This window comes from Paramisgurnus dabryanus, chromosome 8 (genome assembly GCF_030506205.2).
Source record: "Paramisgurnus dabryanus chromosome 8, PD_genome_1.1, whole genome shotgun sequence".
NCBI lineage: Eukaryota > Metazoa > Chordata > Actinopteri > Cypriniformes > Cobitidae > Paramisgurnus > Paramisgurnus dabryanus.
This window is the reverse complement of record NC_133344.1, coordinates 19,865,662-19,888,608: the sequence shown is the minus strand read 5'-3', so window position 1 is coordinate 19,888,608 and position 22,947 is coordinate 19,865,662. Positions and strand designations below refer to the sequence as shown.

Sequence of the window (22,947 nt, the reverse complement as noted above, 5' to 3'; positions counted from 1 at the left end):
CAGTGCAAGATGTTTTTAAATGAAGGCAGCTCAAACATGCATTTTAGTCTCAGTCAAGGATAAGCCCTGTCCAGGAAACCACCCCATAAAGTATTATAGTATAATAGTAAAAGTCTATGTACATACATGATTAGATGGAACTTTTTCCAGCATATATTTATATTCTAAATGTGTCTGGCCTCTTTACATCATTGTGGCTATTTTGTTGCAATGCATTTTGAGATTGTCATAAATAAGACTTACTTCCTCCTAGGTGAGTGGGAGTGTTTGGTAGGATGTAGGGTGATCGTGCAGACAGCAGTGGTGACCGTGACAGCGAGTCGTCCCATACGCTCACACCACCATTTACCAGCATGTTCAGCGTCGGGTTGGTTTTCTTCCCGCTCCTACAGGGCAGAAGAAAATAGACTGCATCTAGTATCTGGGTCTCTTGGATTACTGTACTGTGTAAAATACTCCAGAATTTGTAAATTGACTTTTATATAATTGTTAAGAATAAAATGTTGTATTATAAAAACTGAACACAATACTGAACCTATGAATGTACTGATCTGATCTATAGTGATTTTGAGTCACAGAATCTAAAGCATACACTTTTACCTCATAATCATTTATGTTTTAATGTCAGCGCCGATATCCCTGTGGTTAGTGTGCCGACATATAGCGCCAGTGTGCTCACGGCGACCCGAGTTCAATTCCCGTCTCTGAGGTCCTTTGCCAGTCCCGCTCCCCTATCTCCACCCAACACTTTCCTGTCTACGCTCCACTATACTGTCTAAATAAAGGCCAAAAAAATAAATAAAGTTTCAATCTAATGTTGATGTTTATTTTAACAAAAATGTACCCGGCATCTACAAAAGAATAATTTCTTTGTTTATTGCAGCATGAAGTCCTCAATAAACATGCATCAGCATCGCCTAAATTTTTGGACTAAATGTGGTGTGACATGCATTTCAAAAATGTGACAGAAAAATGCAGGGCTTGACGTTTCAAGGGCTGGAAGTTTGTGCAATGGATTTCGGTTCACACGCATTGAAGACATTTACTGGATCAGTGACGGAGAGGAGGAGCAGGAAAGATCAAGCGCAGGACGCCAACGAGTCTGAGATCGGATCTGACCTCAGCTTTATTCTGATGGGAAACACTGGGCTACATAAAGGGGCAGACTTATTTTACAAGAATACAATCCAGGGCTCTTTAGGCAAATTCCTCCAGGCCTTATATTCAACAAATTCAATAAGAACAAATATTATGAAAAAATGTTATTACAATATTAATAATAAAAACAAAAATGTATTTGTTGGTTATATAAAACCCAGCATTTGATGAATAATAGTTTTACTACATTTTTCATTGTCTGAGGTTCAGGGATAATGTCGCATTTCATTCATTACAAATCGAATTTCCAACAGGTCAAAGTAGTTTGTTGAGCCCTGCATGTATGAACTACAACGAAGTAAATGAAGAACATTATGTTTAAGGAGGATTCCTGATGATCCACTTATAATATTTTGTACCTGCAGGGCAGAAAACTTTCCAAACTCCTGCTGAGTTAGGCAACATCTTACACAAAGCAAATGTTGTGCAACAAATGACTGAAAATCTAATGGCTTTCCGAAGAGTCAGTAAAACACTATAAAGGTTTAAACAAATTAATTTGCTGAAATTTATCAACCTAAAAAGGTCTGGAATTCTGCAACCAGCATGGAATCTAAAACAGCCACTGTGCCCGAAATCGCCTAATTCCATACTATAGTAGGCGAAAAGCAGTAGGTGAGGCGAGTAGTATGTCCAGATTCATAGTATTCACCAAACGTTACGCGAAAAGTAATACTACTGTTGGCAAGATTTAAAATTTGTGCATTTGATGGACACTTTACCATCCCGTGAGTCCCTGGGGACGAGTCACCCAAAGAAAAAGAAGGAGAGGCGTCATCATATTTAAAAAAATGACAAAAAGCAATAACACAACTCAAATCAGAATCTAACGGAAACTGTTGTTCGTTGTGGTTAATTTGCGCTTTGTCTAACAGCATCCAAGTTAACGGCTCACCTGTTTTTATGACGATGACATACGTCACAGGATGTATCAACATTGCGGATGTGTTATGTCCGTAATTCATTCATACTATAGACATTGACGTGTTATTGGTCGATGAGTAAGTACTTCATCTAATAGATTGTAAGACTTAAGCCTGGACGTGGTCACGCATCTGCCTAATTTTCAAGTCTGTACCACTGCTGCTACCTCCGGCACTTTTTTTAAATAGTTTTAGGAGGCACTCCTTAATTTTCCGATAATATCTCTGAAAAGCCACACCCTTTAGAAGGAAACATTTCATTCCCATCACCTCGGTGCATAAGTGCATGACTGAACAATGTCGTGCAAAGTGTTTCTAGGAATCTGACATCATCTTCACAGAATTAGATTGGGTCGGGAAGGTAACTTGAGACAGAAAGCAGGCTAATGTCCAAACGGATGAACGCCTCTATTTGATTACCTCATCTCAAAATCCTGTTCAAGTCTATTCTTCAATTCAAATGAATCCTCTTTATCAATTAAATTCTGAGTATCATTAAGCTCTCACAAAGACCACTTTTCATACTAGCATGATGTAAATCTGTCGAAATCTTTAAAGCAGCCTTAAAATTAACCTACAGTTTTTGATCCGCAAATGTTTACTATGAGCTTCCTCTGAAGCAACATACAGTATGTGACCTAAAAAACACATTCAGTCAAAAACCTAACAAAAAAACCCAGTTTTCTGGGTCAAGATGACTCAAAATAATGTCACTGGAAAACGCATGTATACACAAACACGCACATCTTTCCGCCTGATAAAATTTACACAAGCACTAAACTTACTTATTGGGTGTAGGTTCGTCTATTCGGTTGGCCAGCTGGGTCTGGCTCTTGCTCCGGGTGAGAGTGATGTTGGGAAAAAAGTTGAGCAGCTTGCGGGAAGGGGGCGGTGGGGTCCGCGGTGTCTTTTGCTTGGCATACCGTCTCTGGGGTGGGGTGGCCGGAGGGGTGGCGAGCAGCCCGGCCGTGCAGTGGTTCGGCTTTGGGGAGGAAGTGAAAGGGTCTGTCAGCCCATCACAGCGGATTTGGACAACCGCACTTAAGTCCGTAGAAGGTAGGGAAGAAACTGAGACACAGGACCGTTGGGTAGGCAAAGCAGAAGGAGTGAGAGGAGGCCTGGTTATTGGGTTAGGACTGTAAGGCCGGGTCATATTTGCAGAGATCTTGTTGTTACGTTGAGTGGGTTCTGCTATCCAGGGGATACCCTCTTTCCTTAGCCCTCCTCCTGGAAAAGAGACAAAGAATTTAGGAGAACTTGCAAGCTCATTCATGTCTTTGCAACAAGTTATTTCTTTAAATGCACATTTACACTTAGATAGAGGTTTATTTAATGGCAAATACTGTATGAGGTTAATGGTCGACGACCCAACAGCTGAGGATTAAAGCCCAGAAAACTTGAAACGAGGAAGTGGAGAGGAGAAGGGTTCAGTAGTGACCTGTGTCAGTAGCACTCTTGAGACAGGAGAGGGCAGTGGTGATACGAGAGCACTCCTCACCGCTGGAGCCCAGTCGTTTCATGGTCTCTTCAACCTTAGCAGTGGACATCTGCAGGAGAGCATCTAGAGACAGTTTCACAGGGACTGCCTGAGAAAACAGAGCAAAACTAAATAAATAAATACTGTACTGTACATCCCTGCACAAGCAACTGTCTATTTACTCTCTCACACACAAACCCACAAGGGTGCATTTATTATGATTACGATTATTAATGGTATGGAAATTAAATTTAATTTAACAGGAAATAGTTAAGTGGTGAAAATTTTGCCCATCAATAGTCCAAGCCATTGTTTATGCAACTTTACAGTATGTCACATTGTGATGCATTATATTACCATATTTTCCGCACTATAAGGCGCACCGGATTATAAGGCGCACCTTCAATAAATGGCCTATTTTAGAATTTGTTTAATATATAGGGCGCACCGGGTTATAAGGCGCATAGAATAAAAGATACTGCAGTCAAACGTTTGACTGGGTTTGCGTTATGCATCCACTAGATGGAGCTGTGCTAAAGGGAATGTCAGATAAAGTCAAACTTTATTAAGCCATCTGAAAACTCAGTTCACCATGGTGACGTTGGTCAAATGTTGATGTGCATATCAACAATATCTCCCAGCCTTGCTCAATCTTCTCCCAAACGTGGAAGGGAACTTTTCCCTAATTCAGTAAACACGTTGTAAATGAAACTGGTGTCTGATACTCGCGCGATGACGCTTCCGTGGCCGGCTCGCGCGAGCATCAGACTGTTTCATTTACAATGTGTTTGTGGAAGCTTCATCGCGCGAGCCGGCCGGAACATTTTGACATTGACCCGGAGTTTGCCTTGATCCATATATAAGGCGCTCTGGATTATAAGGCGCACTGTCATTTTTTGAGAAAATTAAAGGCTTTTAAGTGCGCCTTATAGTGTGCGGAAAATACGGTACTTAGCTTAAAGGGCCGTTCACATTGTAACGATAACTATAACTATAAAAATGATAGTTTAAAAATCGTTTTATTTTTTGAAGAGAATAGCAGAGTTCACACCACAACTACAACAATAAAGATACAATGAATGATATCACTGGAATTACTTGCGGAGCAAATCATAAAAAAATGAGTCAATGACAGCCAATCAAATCTACTTGAATCTAAAGTGCACACGCATTTGAAAAGGCACTGTGGAGAAGCTCATTGCTGAGATCCATTACATAAAATTACTTCAGGTGTCCAGCACTGTTGCAGACTGCAGTTGCAGTGAATTTGACTTCATAATGTTTTTATTTTACTACACTGACTATTACACCAGAAGGTAAGATATTAGATTACACAAACTAGATTCACTGTTTAGAGATACGCAAAATTCAATGTGTTGAGGACATCTGCTGGTTATAGTCGCTGTAAATGCAACAAGAACATCATATTTATACATTTAATGACATGTGAACAATTACAAAAAAATGTAATTAAAAGAAATATTATGCACTACTACTTAATGCCAATGAAGGTAAATGATTTGCGTGAGTACTGCGCCTTCTGAGCGAATTAGCATAAAGTTATCGTTATCATCCGGTGGTCTGGACGCTAATATTATTATAATTTGTTGTTAATGTTATAGATATCATTATAATGTAAACGAACCGTATTGCCGGTATAAGCAAAATGAAAGAGGCTTTTAAAAATTAAGAATAGGATCAGAAATAAAATACAAATTAGTAGTATTAGGCTGAAATTTGATGAGTGGTGGCTAAAAAACCACCAAGAGAACATTTTATTGCACTTTCATAGCTCATGAAATTTCTTGAGTTCTCAGTTGTGTGATTAAGTATCAACTTAGTCTTAGACGTTTTACCTTAAATTGCTTAGAAAAAACTAAATGCAGACAAACAAGAAGTGTTAAAGGGGACATATCATGAAAATCATGTTTAAGTGCTATTATTGGGCCCCCCGTGCTTGTATTAATCTAGAAAATGTGAAAAATAACAACCCAGTAACTTAGTTTTGGTAAACCATTCTCTGCAAGCATGTGAAACAATAGGTCATTGAAATCTGGCTCCCCTTGTGATGTCAGAAGGGGATAATACTGCCCCTTAATCTGCACTATCCAACCACAGCACTGCCATTTAGTGCAGAGATCAGCTCATTTGCATTTAAAAGGACACACCCAAAAAAGTTTTGCTCACACCTAAGTGGCAATTTAAACATTTTAAAATAAATTATCTATATGGTCCGTACTCTGGGGACACCAAAGACAAATTTGTCATCTTAAAAAGTCTTGTAAAATGTCCCATTTAAAATGCACCAAGAGTAAAAAGCTGTAAAGTCTTTGTAGACCACAAAGATAAAATAATCTAGATTTGAGAAATTAAAAAAAAGTGAGTCTTTTTCTCAGGAAATATTTTTTTAATACATAGATGCTCACTTAAGCAAAAGTTTAAATTTCCTCTCCTTTTAAACTCATTGATTTTTAGGAGAAATAATTAAGATCTTGAAGAGATTTCATTCGTGACTTTTCTTTCTTATGAGCATGACATAACCAGATGTGTGACGTAAGCCAATGACATTTTAAACAGGCAATTTGCTGACACCCAATCTCCAGAATAGACAGCATTTTTAAAAGACTGGGTGTGAATTCAGTCTGACAAACTAGTGAAAGGATCTTTTCACAAGGTTAAAAAGATACAAAACAAATTGTTTACCACTCATAAAGAAAAACTGTACACTTGTGTGTGAACCTCCTATACGTTTACATTTGCACTGAATCCTCCCATGCATTCGCCTAAACTCATTCAAGCATAGTATCTGTGTATCAGAATCAAACCAATGACCTTTGCACTCTTGGCACAATGCTCTACCAACTGAGCAACAGGAAGACAAAAACACAGACATATACACAATGCTCAGTGGAAATAAAGAAATCAGCCATGAACTTCTGGTAAAGCCGTTTATAGCTTTAGATATGCATACTAATCAGAGAATGATTAGCCAGGCAGATCAATCCTGGAATCCCCCTGCCGCCAGTAGGACCGCTGGCATCTTATCATACCAGAGTAAGCCAAAGTCCAGATATCCTGCACGGTCCAATTCTCCCTCCCTGTCCACCCCTAAAAATCCACAACATTCCTGCGCTCTGTGGCGTCTCCCTGGCGTTTTCTAATTCTCACTCCAAACAGAAACACACACATATTCACACGCATGGCTGAGAAACTGCCTGGCAACAGGTGTGGCTGTGATCACTGTAGGCTCTATGGTCAGTGAATAGATAACAGGACACATGAGACACATCATTATGAAAGATCAAACAGGGAACAAAGAATCTATTTGGGATTCATTTTTGCAGTAGGTTTCAGGGTTCTGAGGATTAAAGTGTGAATCTATAGCACGTATGAAAGTAAAGGGATTTGAAGCAACATATAGTGCTAGAATCAAATTAGCATGCTCCCTCCTTTTTTTGTTTACTAAAAATATAAAAAATAGATGAGTGTGCGGTATTGAATATGAATGTGTCTATACCTAGGCGCAAACTTCCGATCTGGAAGTGACATAGCCAATATGGAAGTGACATAAACTGCAATTCATCACCTGGCTGCTACAGGCATGGGTCCAAAAGGGAGTCAATTCCCATAGACCCCTATGTTAAAATGGCCAACTTTACAGTAGAAAATATATGTTTATACCCTGGTACAAAAAGTGTTTTGGTCTACATAGCTAATTTTGCCCTTCGTGACAACTGTGAGGGGGGTGATTTTTTTGTAATTCATCTGTTTTAATTATATAAAGCATTAAAGTTCTGCATAATTAAGGGCGTGGCCACTTAAGTGATGGTTGAACAGCAACTGCTGTCAGTCGAGCTAGGCAGGTGTGGTTTCAGCAACCAGCAACCTCAGCTTCAACCAAGTCCCACCTCTTTAACCATTTTCGTTAATCCTCGAGTGATGTGTGGTGACGCATGGCCAAGACGCACCACCTACTATTAGCTTAAAAAAAGCTCTTCACAAACCTATGGGTGAAGTCACCGACACTACATCCATATTTTTTACAGTCTATGGTATACATAGGTACGGAGCCCCTAAGGGGACATGGAGCAAAATTAAATTAAGTAAAACTGTAAAAACTTTCACGTGCCCGCGCAAAAGTTCCACGTGCCCGCGCAAAAGTTTCACGTGCTCGTGCAAAAGTTTCACGTGCCCGCGCAAAAGTTTCACGTTTAAAAAGAATTCTGCACATGAAGGTTTCACGTGAGCACATGAAACTAAACTTTAGATTTTTTTACTCCAATGTCACCTTAGGGGCTCGGTACATAGGTTGCAAAGGGGGAAGAACGTTTCTGGTTAATTTCCGGAAACTTAATCTGGGGAATTTTGGAAATATTCCAACTTGGAAACTTACAGGAATTTATGCAAATTATTTGTAAATTTAGGAATTTCTATATAAACTATATCATATACAAACATAAATAAACATTTTGTAATAAAAATTTAAAAAAATATTTTTAAAAAAAGGAAAGAAAAAATTACCCAAAACTTTTGAACGGTTCTGTGTATAATTGCAAAAGTTTTTATTTTAAATAAATTGTTCTTTGTTTTAATAAATCTGCTCTTTATTTTAATTTGTATTTATTAAGGAATCCCAATACTTGCGCTCATCAAGCCTGGATTTACTTGATCAAAAATCCTTCAGAAATCATTTTAGTAAGCAGTGTGCTGTGTGCATGTGACTGAGGAATGTGCAGGGTAGAAATTGAAACTGAAACTGCATTAAATCTTGTTGTTTTTTTTAACTACATTTAATTTTCCTGCTAATAAAGGCAACTCTGCATTTTTTTTTAATTCCCAGGTTATTTCCATTCATTCTCGTTAATTCCCATACATTCCCATGGAAGGTTTCCATCCTCAAAAGTTTCTGGAATTTTGCAACCTAATAAATACATTTGCATTTACATGGCAGATGCTTTTATCCAAAGCGACTTACAAATAAGAAGCAATGTATCATTTAGTCAGAGGAGCCAACAATAAGTATAGTCTACAAAGCTATGTTTACAAGTAGGAATGTATGCCACTATTACTGCTATGCTTCCTGACAAAATGCTTTGTGTCTGTGTGTGTATTTAAGTTATGCATTGGAGACAAAATTGGCAAAAAGCTTATATAAATCTAAATATAAGGAACAGATTAGATATAATAAAATTACTTGCAAGCCATCTGCATCTGACCAAACCTATAAATAGGATATGCTGAATATCCCACAAAATAGGATAGTAGTAAGGTAATGTGATAGAGAGATAAATGGAAGACAGATGTTGCAGGTCATTGGCACAACTGAATATTACAACACTGTCCATATTGATGGCCCTAAAACAACAAGTCTATTTAGACAGCTAGATAAACATGTGCATCTGTGAAAAACACAGGGGGAAAAACACAATGTACATTACAAACAAGAAAAACAGCCTTTTAAAAAGGCACGCATGGCACTCGGGGAAATGGAAATCTCCCAGCATCCTTCTATACACTTCCTTTTTTGGAAACAAGCCACAGTGAACAGTATTAGAAACGAAGCATTTTTCTCAAGCTTTCACTTCTATCAATCATTAAACAAGATCTACCATCTAATACAAACTTACAGAACGACTAAAAATTAAAAGTATATATAAAAAAAGTATAAGTATAATCTTTCCTAAGAATATGATGACGTGAACAGCTATTATCTGATTTGTTTATTTCTCAATTTTGGGAAACTACAAGCACTGAATGATAAAGGAACTACAGCTGCATAACAAGAGCAACCTGTTGTTCAATATGGTTTGTATACATCGGAGTTAAAGTACAGTATGTGATGTACCGTGTTAAAACAGGCAAGCCAGGGCATGGAGCAGGTGAAATGACACATACCGATACCAAGGTGATGTCTGAACATGCCTCCTACCTGAGTTTATGAGCTGATGTAACACTGGGAGTGATGCCTCGATATAAGCAACACACAGTGTATCGTGTGCATGGCTCCCATACAAACAAACAATCACAAACACGCACATCTGTTACACACACTCAGATAAGTTCCTTTGACAAATCATTAATCATAAAAATCAGCGAGGAGCTGCGGTTCCTCCCAGTCTGTCAACACAGTTTCACATGAAACCATGCAACCATATCAACATATATCAAAAGGTAAAACAAAAGCTGACACGCAGAAAACACAAAACCTACTGACCCACAAAACTTAGATGTTATAAATATCTTGAATAAGTGTGATTTAAAGAATTTCTTAAGAGTTTGTTTAGCAAATTTCTGCCGTTGCTAATTGTACTTGCAGCTTCTCCATGACCACAGAAGCATTCAACCCCAACTGCATGCAAGCAGGAAACAAACACCACAAAAAGACAAAACAGTTGACACATAGTTTAAAAAGGAGGTTCTTAAACATCAAGCAGTCAAGAATAGCATACCATGAGAGGCCGAGCACTGAAGTCTCCCTCCACTTAATCTCATATCCCAGAAATGAACAAAATGAAAGTGTCCCCATAGAAGTCCAACACTGTGTGGGAGCTGCACCCTTCCAAACCAAACTTCCCCTCTTCAACCCACCACGTCCCTCCTCCCTTTCCCCACTGTTCCTCCCTCTATCTCTCTTTCCTTCCTGTAAGCATGCCTGGCTGGGTAGTCTCTGTACACTCCTCCTAAAGGCACATGGTTGGAGACATATGCTTTAAAAAATCAGTAGCATTAGTGTCCAAATATCGTGTCTATTTGCATATTAATTATTTAAAATACATTGTCTATGAAAAAATCTGTATTGGTTTTACTTATTTAAAGTGGCCTTTCACAAGACTTTTTAAGATAAGTCAAATAAATCTCCCCCATAAAATGTCCCCAGAGTGTGTATGTGAAGTTTTAGCTCAAAATACCCCAAATATAATTTATTATAATATGTTAAAATTGCCGCTTTGTTAGTGTGAGAAAAAAGTGCAGTTTTTGGGTGTAGCCTATCCTTTAAAATGCAAATGAGCTGTGCCCGGTTGCATGAAACTCCTTAAGTGAGGGTTTCCCTGAGGGTGAAAAAATCCCTGAGGTAAGGGATTTCTTTAAGAGCGTTGCAACAAAGATCTTAACTGTCACCCTTACCTAAGTGTTTTATTCTAAGTATTTTACGGTAGTCTCTGCCAAAACACGGCAGCGGAGAATCTCACAGCATAACCAAATCAATGCACGAAGCTCAATATACTAAATAACATTATGAATGGGAAAATACATCATTGGGATCTTCAAAGGAGGCAGGTTTAAAGGGACACTCCACTTTTTTTGAAAATATTCTCATTTTCCAGCTCACCTAGAGTTAAATATTTGATCATCGTAATAATCAAGGACTTTGCTGCCGTAACATGGCTGCAGGAGGCGCAAAGATATTATTCAGCAGCCAAAATTGTCCCCTTTAGTAACTTTCAATAGCAGGGGACTATTTTCGGGTAGTGCGTAATATCATTGCACCTCCTTCAGCCATGGTACGGCAGCAAAGTCCTTGATTATTATTCCAGAATGAGAGTATAGTCCTAGCCATATCTGCCTAGAAAATCACAACTTTAAATTTTCCATCTGTCTTAGTACACAATGTAACTACAGAAGAGTCAAGTTTTAAATAGGAACAATATCGAAACTCTTTTGTCATTGAGCTAAATGGTCTAATCAGATTCAATGGATTATGCTAAGCTTTACTAAAAGTGGTACAGCCAGAACCGGAGATCAGCTGAATGGATTCCAAAACGGTAAAAATCTAATGTTTAACTCTAGGGGAGCTGGAAAATGAGCATATTTTTAAAAAAGTGGAGTGTCCCATTAAACCTGCCGTCATTTTACTGTCATTTTAAATGTATGATTTGTTTCGGGTTTTTTTTTTCAAATTTGACAAGTTTCATCCCTAACTCTCATTATCACCTCGATGCAACGCTACCAACTCTTTAAAACAATAATCTGAACATGAGAACAAAACACATTTTGAAATTGTATGAAACTATGAGATCAAGAGCACGGTTGACTGTGTAAAACAAAGATTAATGAGGGCATGCTTGGTCTTTTTCCAAAGCTGGTCTTTTTCTGCGAGCTGTCAACAAGTGTTTTTGTGCATGAGTGATTATCCTGGGTAATGTGAGAGGCCACATCAGAAGAACAAAGCACGGTTAGATGGGGCAGAGCACAGGAAACAGAACTTTGGGTGAGATTGTCTGTTTTTTCTTTCCATCTCTTTCTCTTAACCTTAAAGAAGACCCTTTTTCTTAGATTAACAGGATGTAACCAACAAAAAAATAAGTCAAGCAACCACTCCTCCCTGTGACCTTTACACTTACCCAATTACAGACACAAACTGGCATGTTTTTGGGCTACCTAAACCCCAATGTTCCAAACCCTGGTTGACTTTTCTTAAGCTATATATATATATATATATATCAAACTTTTGATTTATAGACATTCACAGCTACAAAGTGCAACAATAATAATTAAATGAATAGAAATAATGGCTGATATAGCACAATTGTTCCCATGCCCACACTTAAATCCCAAATGGCAATAGGAAACCACATCAAACTGGCAGTCGGGCACATCAATAAATGAGTCATTGTATTTACACAGAATGCTAATTTAAGTAATCTAGAGCAAGCGGGCTGTTGTGCTAAATATAAGTAGGTCAGTATTTATAAAAACTTTCTCATTCTAACAGAAATATATAACTTTATATCAGATAAATATGACTGATAAGATTAAGGCAAGAGTGTTTTTTTAATCAGATCATGTAGGATACAATTCAAGTTTTAAAATGCCCTTAACAGTTCTGCATTTTGGTAGCTTTATGCAGATAGACACACACAAAAACCAACAGATACTTTCCAGGTAGTCCTGTAAAAACATCGGGAACCTCTAGTCACGCGTATGCAAAATAACCACTGAGGAAACTGTCCAATGATGCAAATCTACAGTAAACACACAAACCCAATCTGATTACGCATCCCACAGGATGAACAGCATTCCTTGGCTCTTCCTAGGAAAACGCTATCTGGGCCGTCCCTATCCCATCACACTGTGGACACCCTGCCGGCCCTTTAGAAACGGGTTGACACCTCGTGTGTGTGTGTGTCCTGCCACATGCAAGCATGCATTCCTGCCCTGTGAATCACAATGTGGCAGCCTAATGTGACATGTTAAAGAATGACCTTATTGAGTTTAAGTGTTTTTTAACCCAATCTGCTGAAGGGGTCATGCGTTGAATGGAAAACGATAAAAGCAAAAACTCAAATGGGACTAAACTGAACATTCCAGTGCAAAAGGTCATGGGTTCGAACCCAAGGAACACACACATACTGATGTAAGCTCCCTTGGATAAACACGTCTGCCAAATGCATGAATGTGAAAGTCTTTTATCAATATTTTATATGCACCAAACTGCTAACTGAAAAGTTTAGGTACGGCCACAAGCTGACAAAGACAAACAGGCTGTTATGAGAATACGACAGGGCGAGCATTTTGAGACATGTGGTTCAAAATAGAAGCAAGCAGGAGGACACATAATAACAAAACACAGTTTTCAGAGGTCATGCTGTCCTACCACAGTGACTGAAAGTGAAGCAGTCAGCTAACCAGGGCCATGACGCAAAATGACCCCCTCTCGTCCCCACCGGGATGAACTGCTGCTATTTTTAACGCTTTTGTTCTTCAGTCTTGTATGTTCTGTTTATTTCCCTGTTTGTCTGTTTCCAAGTCTAATGAGGACAAGCAAATCACTCAGGGTGTCACGAATGCGGTTCTGTTCAGTTCTGTGTGTGTGACAGCAAGACGAGGAGAGAGAGACTCTTTGGGAAGAGTAAAAATAGACTGATGCAAGAGTTTGACACACTCACTGACGCTGCACATTCTGAGCTTTGGAGTGGGGATCAGGTGGGGATCAACAGAGGGCTAAAATGCCACGGAGACCCACAGCACTGAGCTAGCAAAACATATTCCCTCTTCTGACCAAACCCCCAAATAATATTAACGTTTTAAAAGGGAAAAATGAAGAAAATAGGAGGAGATTCAGATATATTCAGATCCCTTATGCTTAAAAGCTTTTCCTAAAATGCGTTGGAGTTTATTCTGCATCTCCAGTATATTGTATAAGAGTAAGACTATCAGAATGATGTGTGTAGGTCGAGCATGTGTGTACAGGATAATGAAGTAGATGTAGACAAATTAATCGGTTTTGCGGAATAATCGGCACCGATAGTTCATTAGTGGAACAATCGTCTATCGCCAAAAATCCATGCCGATAGCGGTTTCGAATTATGTCTGTAGGAAAAAATACTATGGTAAGTCAATGGGCCCCATCTTTAAATTGGACTACTCCTTTAATATTAGTAGTACCTCAAAACAAACACACACGCCGATATATCCAACCCAAATGTTTACTGTATTTTCCGGACTATAAGTCACACTTTTTTCATAGTTTGGCAAATCCTACTTAGTCAGGTGCGACTTATACAACAAATTTATTTCATATGAACCAAGAGAAACCATTAACGTCTACAGCAGCGAGAGATTTCGCTCTATGTTGCTCCTGTATTTATGTAATTCAATGGATTCAGTGATGCGGAAAGACTTCGGGACCTTTTTGAACTTGATTTGGCTTGTCGTGTTAATTTAGCCTATTCAGCCTCCCAGATATGTTCGTCATGCTATTGTGTTCGGTAAATAAATGGTAATGTTACGTTAACATGTACGGACATCTATTCAGCCTGCTGTTCTGTGCTATTGTTTAGTTGAACAACTTGCCTTTCCAGATTAAATGTCTGTTCTTCAGCTTGGATTTTGTGAAATCATTTTCTAAATAAACGTGATGTGTAGTCCAGTGCGAATTATATATGTTTTTTCCTCTTCAAAACGCATTTTTGACTGATGCATCTTAAACTCCAGAGCAATTTATAGTCCGGAAAATACGGTAAAGTCATGATCATTACCATCTATTTGCATAAGTTTATATCCAGCTGGTTACTTTTATCCATGATTTAGCTGGCTAAGCTGCATGTTTTAAGGTAATAACTAAAGTGTGTGCGTACGTTTATGTACATATAAAAAACAGACTATACTTCGGCCTTCAGACGTCACATGGATCGTGAACACCTAATGCACTTCAGGAGTTTTTAAGCAGTCATCTGATTTGTTAGAATCTACATCTTTACACCCCTAAGTATGATGCTGAGCAATGCCGTGTGATTGGTTGTTTTACATTGGCTCTTGGGTTGTCCTTGGTAAATAAAAGGTGCTATGGAGTTCAGACCTCTGCTGTCAGTTGCCCTTTTCACACAGAGTGTGTTATAGCATGGTCTGTGTGTTATCAGCATCTACGATCATCCATTTATTAACAAATACTTTTATTAATGTCTTTGCAAAATCCTTAAATATGGTTAAATATTACATGTTCTGCATTAGATCATGGGTTCAATTCCAATGATTTTGCATAAAAGCATCAACTAAACGCATAAATGTATTTGGACAAATGCACAAACAAACTGAAACATTAGCTGATGCAGGACATTATGGAGAACACAGTAGCTCAAATTAAATCCAATAAAGAATCACATACATTGAGTACAAACACATATATGGTACCTCTATGAGCTCTGGCCTGATGTTGATGGTGTAAAGCCAGTTCGTAAGGTGGGGGTAAGAGTCCAGAGCCAGTGGTCTGTCGCACTCGGTAACACTGTGCTTCCACTCCAACTGTTTACTGATGTACTTCACAAGCTTCACCTGTAGAGAGCGATCACACACACATAGACTTATGTAATAAACAAATATTTTATTTAAACTATATAAATGTACACTTCTTGATAATATTGTATCTCTCTTTTTGGTTTAAAAGTGTTAGAAAAAGTAAGCCGCAATAAAAAGTATCTAACTTAAATACCTCAAGAAGAAACAGTAAAAGCACTGACACTGCATTCTTGTGACACCACAATGACGTCAACAAGGCAGCACTATTCAAATGTCACAACACACATAATTCAGGGCACATCTTCTTTAAAAACACAAAAAGAACTGCTTTATTGCGACTGGAGTCAATAGGCCAATGCCGTAAGAGATAAAATCTGAGGTGCTAATAATGAGGGACAGGCGAGCAAAACCGCGTCTGAGCATTGCATGCAGAATGCAAAGTGAGAACACAGCAGAGGAAATCCCCACGTGTGACTTCACTGTAAAAAAGGACAAGATGAAAAATGTGCGTGTGGTGTCAGCGAAACAATAGAGCAACTACACTGCGAACAAGTACTGTACACGCACCTTTTAAGTTCACTGGTATCTAGTTTCATGCATACACTTATATAATTTTTTTCCAGTCACTGGATGCCACCCTAAAAACAACAAGCCAATGTGTCATACGGTGCCCTCCCTGTTGGTCTAGCGGTCCCACAGCAACAAACAGGGCTGACTATAAATAGACACTGGTTATCATGGCAAGGTCTGGACTCTTTCTCATGGGGGCGTCTGCTCTGCCGCTATGGTAACCCTGACTGCACACAGTCCAACGTGACATCATGGAGCAGCGAGACACTGCGGTCCCCAGGTTAACAGAAACCACTACATACACCTGCAGCTTGTAAAAGCCACAGCTGCAAGAGGCCGTTTCTTAACCGTTAAATCCATTCAAAAGACTTGCATTTAAGTTGTACTAAAGTTCATTTACTCTTTTGACTGTAAACAGTGCTCATAGTGTAAATGATATCTCTAGCTGTAGTAAGCTGCAAAAATAAAAAAGTTTGAAATGGTTCTTCGTGAACAACATTTATTGGCAAAATACGAATGAATAAATCTTAAAGTTCAACCAAACATACAAATTCTCTTAATTTAATTAATGATGTATATGACTTCCTAACATAAACAAATCATTTTATATTAAAATGTCATTGTTAGCTTTTCCAACTGGGCTCAACATGGCAAAGCTCCAAAAATATATTTTGAAGCTAAATGTTTATGAAGCAAAATGTTTATTACTTTATGAACTTATTTAGCAATTTATACAGTACAGTACAGCACAGTAAATTTGAATGTGGGGACTTGCCGATGATGTTAAATCACACTGGTTTTTGCGTCCCTCTTGACAAAGATGTACAGTGAGGAAAATAAGTATTGTATGTACTGAAATGTAATATTAAAAATTCGTTTTTGTTTAGCTAAGAAAGCATGTACCTATATCTGGGATGGCGTGAGGTCGAGTACATTATAAAAGGATTTTCGTATTTGGGTGACTATTCCTACAAATGAGTAAGTGTCTTTAAACTTGAGACAGTATTGTTAAAGTCTCACTGTGGGGAAAAATTTGGTTTTATTGTTGTTTATATGTCTATGTGGTGTTTTAAGACAAGACATGGGCAAATTCACCATTAACACCATTGCTGAGTATTTTCTCCAAAAAATTGGAGACAGTCTCATTCCTGCAGTTTAAAATCGCCTTGGTTTCCAACGTCACAAACATGTAACCAATCATATTAACACAGTTTCGAGTCTTAGATTTTATGTTTGGATGGCGCATAGACTCTAAAACAATTGCAGCACAGCTGCTCAAGTTCTGCTACTGTGCTGCTCATACATGCATGGTGAGCGCTGTTAACATCAGCGAACTTAGTAGTTTCGTTACTGAAACTGCAGAATATAGTATCTATTAACATATATATCTATGGTCTGACTGGCATGGACTAATTTGCATATTCATATCTATGATCCATGCTGTGCTATTGAGTGGGGGGGGGCTCATTTGCATATTCATAGATCCCCAAATACTAAATGAAGCAAGAGTGTAGATTTTAATAAATTACTGTAACAGGTAAAACTTTTATATATGTTATAGACCCTTTTACTGTTTGTACACAATGATGACGTGGCAATGTATGCGCACGCATATTGGCAACGGAAGTACGGCAAGAATCAGCAGTGAAGCAACACAGACAGAGAAAGTTAATTTAGTAAGTTGACTTTATCAACTTTTTCAACACGGCTACCACATCTGTGTACGATAGTGGAGTGGATAGAAGACGTTAGCAGATGGCCAAATATAAAGTTGCCAGATACATATATACATATATTAGTATATTATATTAGTGCAACCAAACGCAACAACCAGACGTTTTGATGCTGAGAAACCTTTTGATAAACTTTCTAAAGTAAAGTAAAGTAAAGTAAAGTACCCCACGGTTTAGTTAAGTTTGGGTCGGGTCAGCTTTGGCGTGGTTAGCTTTTCCATCGAGTTTGGTATCACTTCGCAGTGGGAGGGATTATAGGGGTGTCGTTATTTTTGCGCTGCTTACTGCTGTGACATCATACAAGTGAGAGTGTCCTTGTACATTCCCATACATTCATACATTGTACATTCACATTCCCATTTATTTATTTTTCAGTCCACCACAAAATGAAAATTGGCCACCACAAATAGATGTTTGCACATCGCGTTTATCACTACCTCTGTAAAAGGGAGTTTGGGAACTTATAGCAGAGTACAGATGACAACATGTTTGCTCGAGAGCTAGCACTAAAGGTAAAGCTAATCTTTTACATAGCGATGACGCAAGTAGTGACGGTTCTCTCAGGCCAATCAGTGATCTACAGTGTTTTCGCGTCATGTTCGGTATCAGCTCGGGTCGCTTGGAACCCCAAACGAGGTGGTACGAAAAAAAGTACTACGTACAGCACCCAATGGAAAAGCTCCCAAAAGGAAGCTGACCCGACCCAAACCAAACCAAACCGTGGGGTACTATGCAATGGAAAAGCGCCATTAGTACATGTTAACGATATGCAAAAGGTACAAACCCCAAAGTTTGTGATAATGTTTCCAATGTAAAAAACACATGGACAATAGGCAACAGTTCCCAACTTCCTGGGATTGGTGATGTAGTAAAGACCGACATTATCATAATTCCTCCCACTTCTGACTTAAAGCCTGTAAGTTAACTTCTGTTGGCAACTAAATCTTTCAAACATGGTAAAAAGAGTCACATTTCCGGCTGACGTCAGAGGTATTCCAGCCAATCACAACATACAGATTAGCTGGCCAATCAGGGATACAGAGTAGGGGTGCACTGATATTTTTAACCATAAACCACGCAAACACATTGTATTATACCAAATACATAAATACGTACCTTAGCAATAAAATAGGTGCTCTTTAAGAATACAACTTACAAAAACAGACCAACCAAAAACAAGCCACTGTCATATAAAACTGTGAAAAAGCAACACCATGACCACACGAAAATGCAAACATAATGGCACCATAAAACAGGCAAATCATTTTTTGTTTCTTTAAGCATAAACATTACATAGCTGAAATAAACTTATTTCTAAATACGTCTTCTGGAAATAAGTTTTAATAATATCCTGTGCAACTTTGTGAAATCCAAACAACTTTGATTTTAAAATTATTTCAAGAAAGTTTGTATACTGCCTTGTTGTCGATCATGGACAGAATGCATTACTTTGGTTTTAAAGAAGCTCAGGTACAAAAATCATTCTTAAAACTGCAAACAGACTAACAGGATTGTCTTAAACGCCATGACTACAAATCTAGATTACATAACAAACATTCATCAATATGACTGATAATCATTCTCTATCATCATTTCATCCCTGTAAAAGATATACCATGTTGACTAAAAGAGCCCTGGTAGGTCACTGTGGCAAATAAGCCTGCACCTGTAGCCCAGCAACCAGCCACCTGTGCAGCAGATTATCTCTTGCCATTTGTATCTCAATATAAGGTCACGGTACAAGAGCACAGCTGCCTGCAATTTTACAACGCCCTTCAGTTTTACTCGGCCTAAAATTTAATACCTCTCCAATCAAACAAAGCGAACTTTATCATCACCTCTCCCTGCACTCCAAGATAACATAGCGTGGTCTTCAAAAGAGGACAAGAGCAGCATATCATTAAAGTTTCAGCAGGTCTACAGCAGTCTGAAAAGATATGCTGGCTCATTCTATATAGGTTCTATTTGAGAATGCACCCTAAGTTGATTTAATGCATCGGACGGTCACGAGCAAACCTTAAAAAACAAGAGCGTGTTACCTTGCACCAGACATACACTGGCACAATGCACATGAGTACGCCTGTATTCAATGACTATCTCTCTTCTCATCTGCCGTCTCTGTTACACTTCTCAACGGGTGGTTGGAGTATGGGGCACGGGAGACCTCATACTTATGGTAGCTGCTTAACTAAAGTGTCCTTGTGATACTTGCAAGAAAGCCAAAATGAGGTCAGAAAGAGAAGCGCTAGCCATACAGAGTGTCTGTTACGACAGACTAGTGTCAAAGTTATAAAAGAGTATGTTGCCAAACAAAAATGTAGCAAAGGATGCTGATTTCATCATTACTTCCTGATGCAACAGGTCCTGAGGTCATTTCAGGGGGAGAAGTCTGGGCACACGATTTTGTGATACAATCTAGTTTGACTTTCTGTGCATTTGTCTATAGACTTTCTGTGTATATTAAAATCAATAATTTCACTTTATATACTGTCAATCGATTACCGCTCTAACAGGAGATAACCAAACCAATGCATAAGAAACATCACAGTTGTAGCAGATGAGGTAACTGTAGATTGTGTTGATGTGCCTTGGATCCTGTTACACAATATTTGTTACCAATACAAGTTAACCCGCTTCTACGGTTTCTGACAACATAAGGGCATAGGGGATAATCCATGTAATGTTTACACAATCAGGGTAGGATTATAATTGAGGAGCTCAGATGCAAAAGCCATTAAACGCAATCTTTGTTAAAAATGAAAAAAATGATATTAATCGGATGATCTCGGCACGTATTATATATTCATTAAATTCTTTCGCTTCAAATCCGTCTCAGGCCATTCAGAAATACAGATTTGTTGGCAAAATCCGTTAAATGCCATGATGATTTTTCAGCAAAGTCCTCTTAGGGGTTGTGTACACCACAGCGTTTACGCCTGCGGCCGGTGTACAGTATGTTTTCAATTGTTTCCAATGGAAGCGCAGCGCTTTTTTAGAAATGGCAGCTTTTATTCGTGCTGAGCGCAAGCTCTTTGCTTTTTTGTGCTCAGTGCTGAGCACACAGATTTTATGACAAATGTTCAACTTCAGACAAAACGCTTAGCTCTTCAATGTCACTTTTCACTCAGCCATCCAACCACAGTGCAGGAGGGGCGGGACAAATACCACAACACCCAACCGGTGCATTGTACGACGACTGATAACCAAAAACGCTGGCAAGCACCCACAGTACGCATCCATCTGGCGTTTTCAGCCACGCTTTGGTGTAAACGCCCCCTAAGTGCATGGAAGATGAACTGAATAAACAATTCTTTTTTTTTTACCTATGAGGTTTACTGAATACATTGGCATATTTACAGATTTTTGAGCCTTTTATTTTTATTCAGAAAGAACAGTGAAGAGTGACTGCACACTTTTTTGCATGCTTAGAGGGTTTTTGCAACCTTCTGATTGCCATTAAAGTGAAATTACTGAACCTAAACATAAGAGCCTGAGGAAAAATGCTTATTAACAAGAAAACATGTCAGACTCAATTGGAGTGTTTTACATCTGAGCTCTTTAATTTCATTTGAAGAAAAGCAGATGGGAATTAAATGCTTTAAAACTTTAAGATCACATAAAACATACAGTACGTGTGAAAGTCTTAGGCCACCATGCTACCATTAGATTTGTTGTTTTTGCAATTGTATAGTGATAATATATAATTATTTCTCAGTCTTTTTATTAGAATACAACCATAAAAAACTGGAAATGTGTATGTAGTATTAAAACGGTATACAAGTATAATAAGCTGAAGTGTCAAGTATTTACAGCAAACTCCTCTTCCACTTGAGCAATAGCAGGCAGCTGCAGGATCTCTTAAACCTAAATGAAATTAAATCCTAATTTCAAATTTTTAATCGAATGACATCAAGACTTCAGTCTCCTTAAAAAGTTACATAACTAACAAAACAGGCAACACAGCGAATACGAATGGAGCGTATAAAACACAAGAAAATTAAAAGAAAGAAAAAAAAGAAAGCTGTTGAAACCGCATGGGGATTTCCTGACATGAGCGAACGTTCGTCTGCTAAAATGTCTATGCTCCATCGCATTTAATGGGCCTCGTGGTGATACGTTAACTTTCCATCCATAGAAACAAAGTGCAAATGAGCCTTAAAAAAGCCTTTGATGAGCACTCACGCTGTTGTGCAAAGACTCACATTTCGCAGAAACCAAAACTGGGACTATAAGAAACTGTGCTCCTGTGTTTTCCCCCTATCAACTTACTCGATTAGAGTATTAGACATCGATCTGTTACATGGAAAACCATCAACCAGGAAATTTTGCTTAAGTACTTATGATTGACATTTGACACTGGTTTTCCACAGAAGGCAACGACAAGTTTTATGAGAACATCCACAACCGTACAAGTAAACAGCCTGACTTGCACTGCAGATATAATGGTTTTGAAATAAGTCACAGGCAACAAAGGCAGATAAGAACATTTACAAGGAAATTTTCGTTACGGACATATCTGTTTCACCAGTGACCGACCATTACTCTCCAGATGCAAAGTTTACCATGTAGTTGTATTTGAGCTTATTATATTTAAAGGGATACTTCACCGATTTAGCATTCAGCTTTGTATCTGTAGAAACCCGGCAGTATTACTGAATGACCATGTTTCCCTCCCTCATTTCCCCCTGAGAGGAGAGATATCTGAATTTTGGTTCTGCAAAAAAGTCCTCCGATGATGTAATATGACGATTTTTGCATCATCGGAGGACTTTTTTGCAGAACCAAAATGCAGATATCTCTCCTCTCAGGGGGAAATGATGGAGGGAAACATGGTCATTCAGTAATACTGCCGGGTTTCTACAGATACAAAGCTGAATGCTAAATCGGTGAAGTATCCCTTTAATAATGAAAAGATGCTTGCAGATTATCGTTTTTAAGATTGACGGTTGATGACGTAATAAACATATGTCACGATGACCATCTTTCACCCCGTAATATCAGGATTGCGGGCAGGGGCAGCACCAAAATTGCTTCATTCTTGCTGAATTAACCACAGATCAAGTCCTGATAAATTCAGGCACAAGTTAGTGACATCATTACCAGACTGAAGGTTCTCATGACAGATAAAAGATAAGTGTGGCTGTTTACTGACACGTCAGTGTGACTTGTGGTGATTATAAATTTGCATGCAATTAAATTTACATTTTTCCAAAGCAAATTACAGAGCATTAAAAGGTATAACTTATTATTAGTATGTGTGTTCCCTGGGTCCGAATCCATGACAAATTTATGTGATGGCTTAGGGCTGGACAGACCTTTTGGTACATATTAGGATCTTTTTAAGGGGACT

The 22,947-nt window shown here is 38.5% G+C and overlaps 1 protein-coding gene across 4 annotated transcripts in view; it reads right to left on the bottom strand.

The window, feature by feature from the left end:
* ksr1b (kinase suppressor of ras 1b) overlaps positions 1 to 22,947 on the bottom strand; it is a 53,020-nt gene that overhangs the window by 18,680 nt on the left and 11,393 nt on the right. For 2 of the 4 annotated variants that reach the window (XM_065280874.2, XM_065280875.2), the window contains exons 2-5: positions 15,190 to 15,330; positions 3,520 to 3,667; positions 2,867 to 3,308; positions 244 to 386 (exon numbers count right to left, since the gene is read on the bottom strand). In XM_065280874.2, coding sequence (XP_065136946.1) covers positions 244 to 386; positions 2,867 to 3,308; positions 3,520 to 3,667; positions 15,190 to 15,330 — 874 coding nt within the window. Of the gene's footprint in view, positions 1 to 243; positions 387 to 2,866; positions 3,309 to 3,519; positions 3,668 to 10,007; positions 10,155 to 13,153; positions 13,364 to 15,189; positions 15,331 to 22,947 lie in introns of those variants that run through there. The other 2 variants (XM_065280877.1, XM_065280876.1) reach the window with 2 other exon arrangements.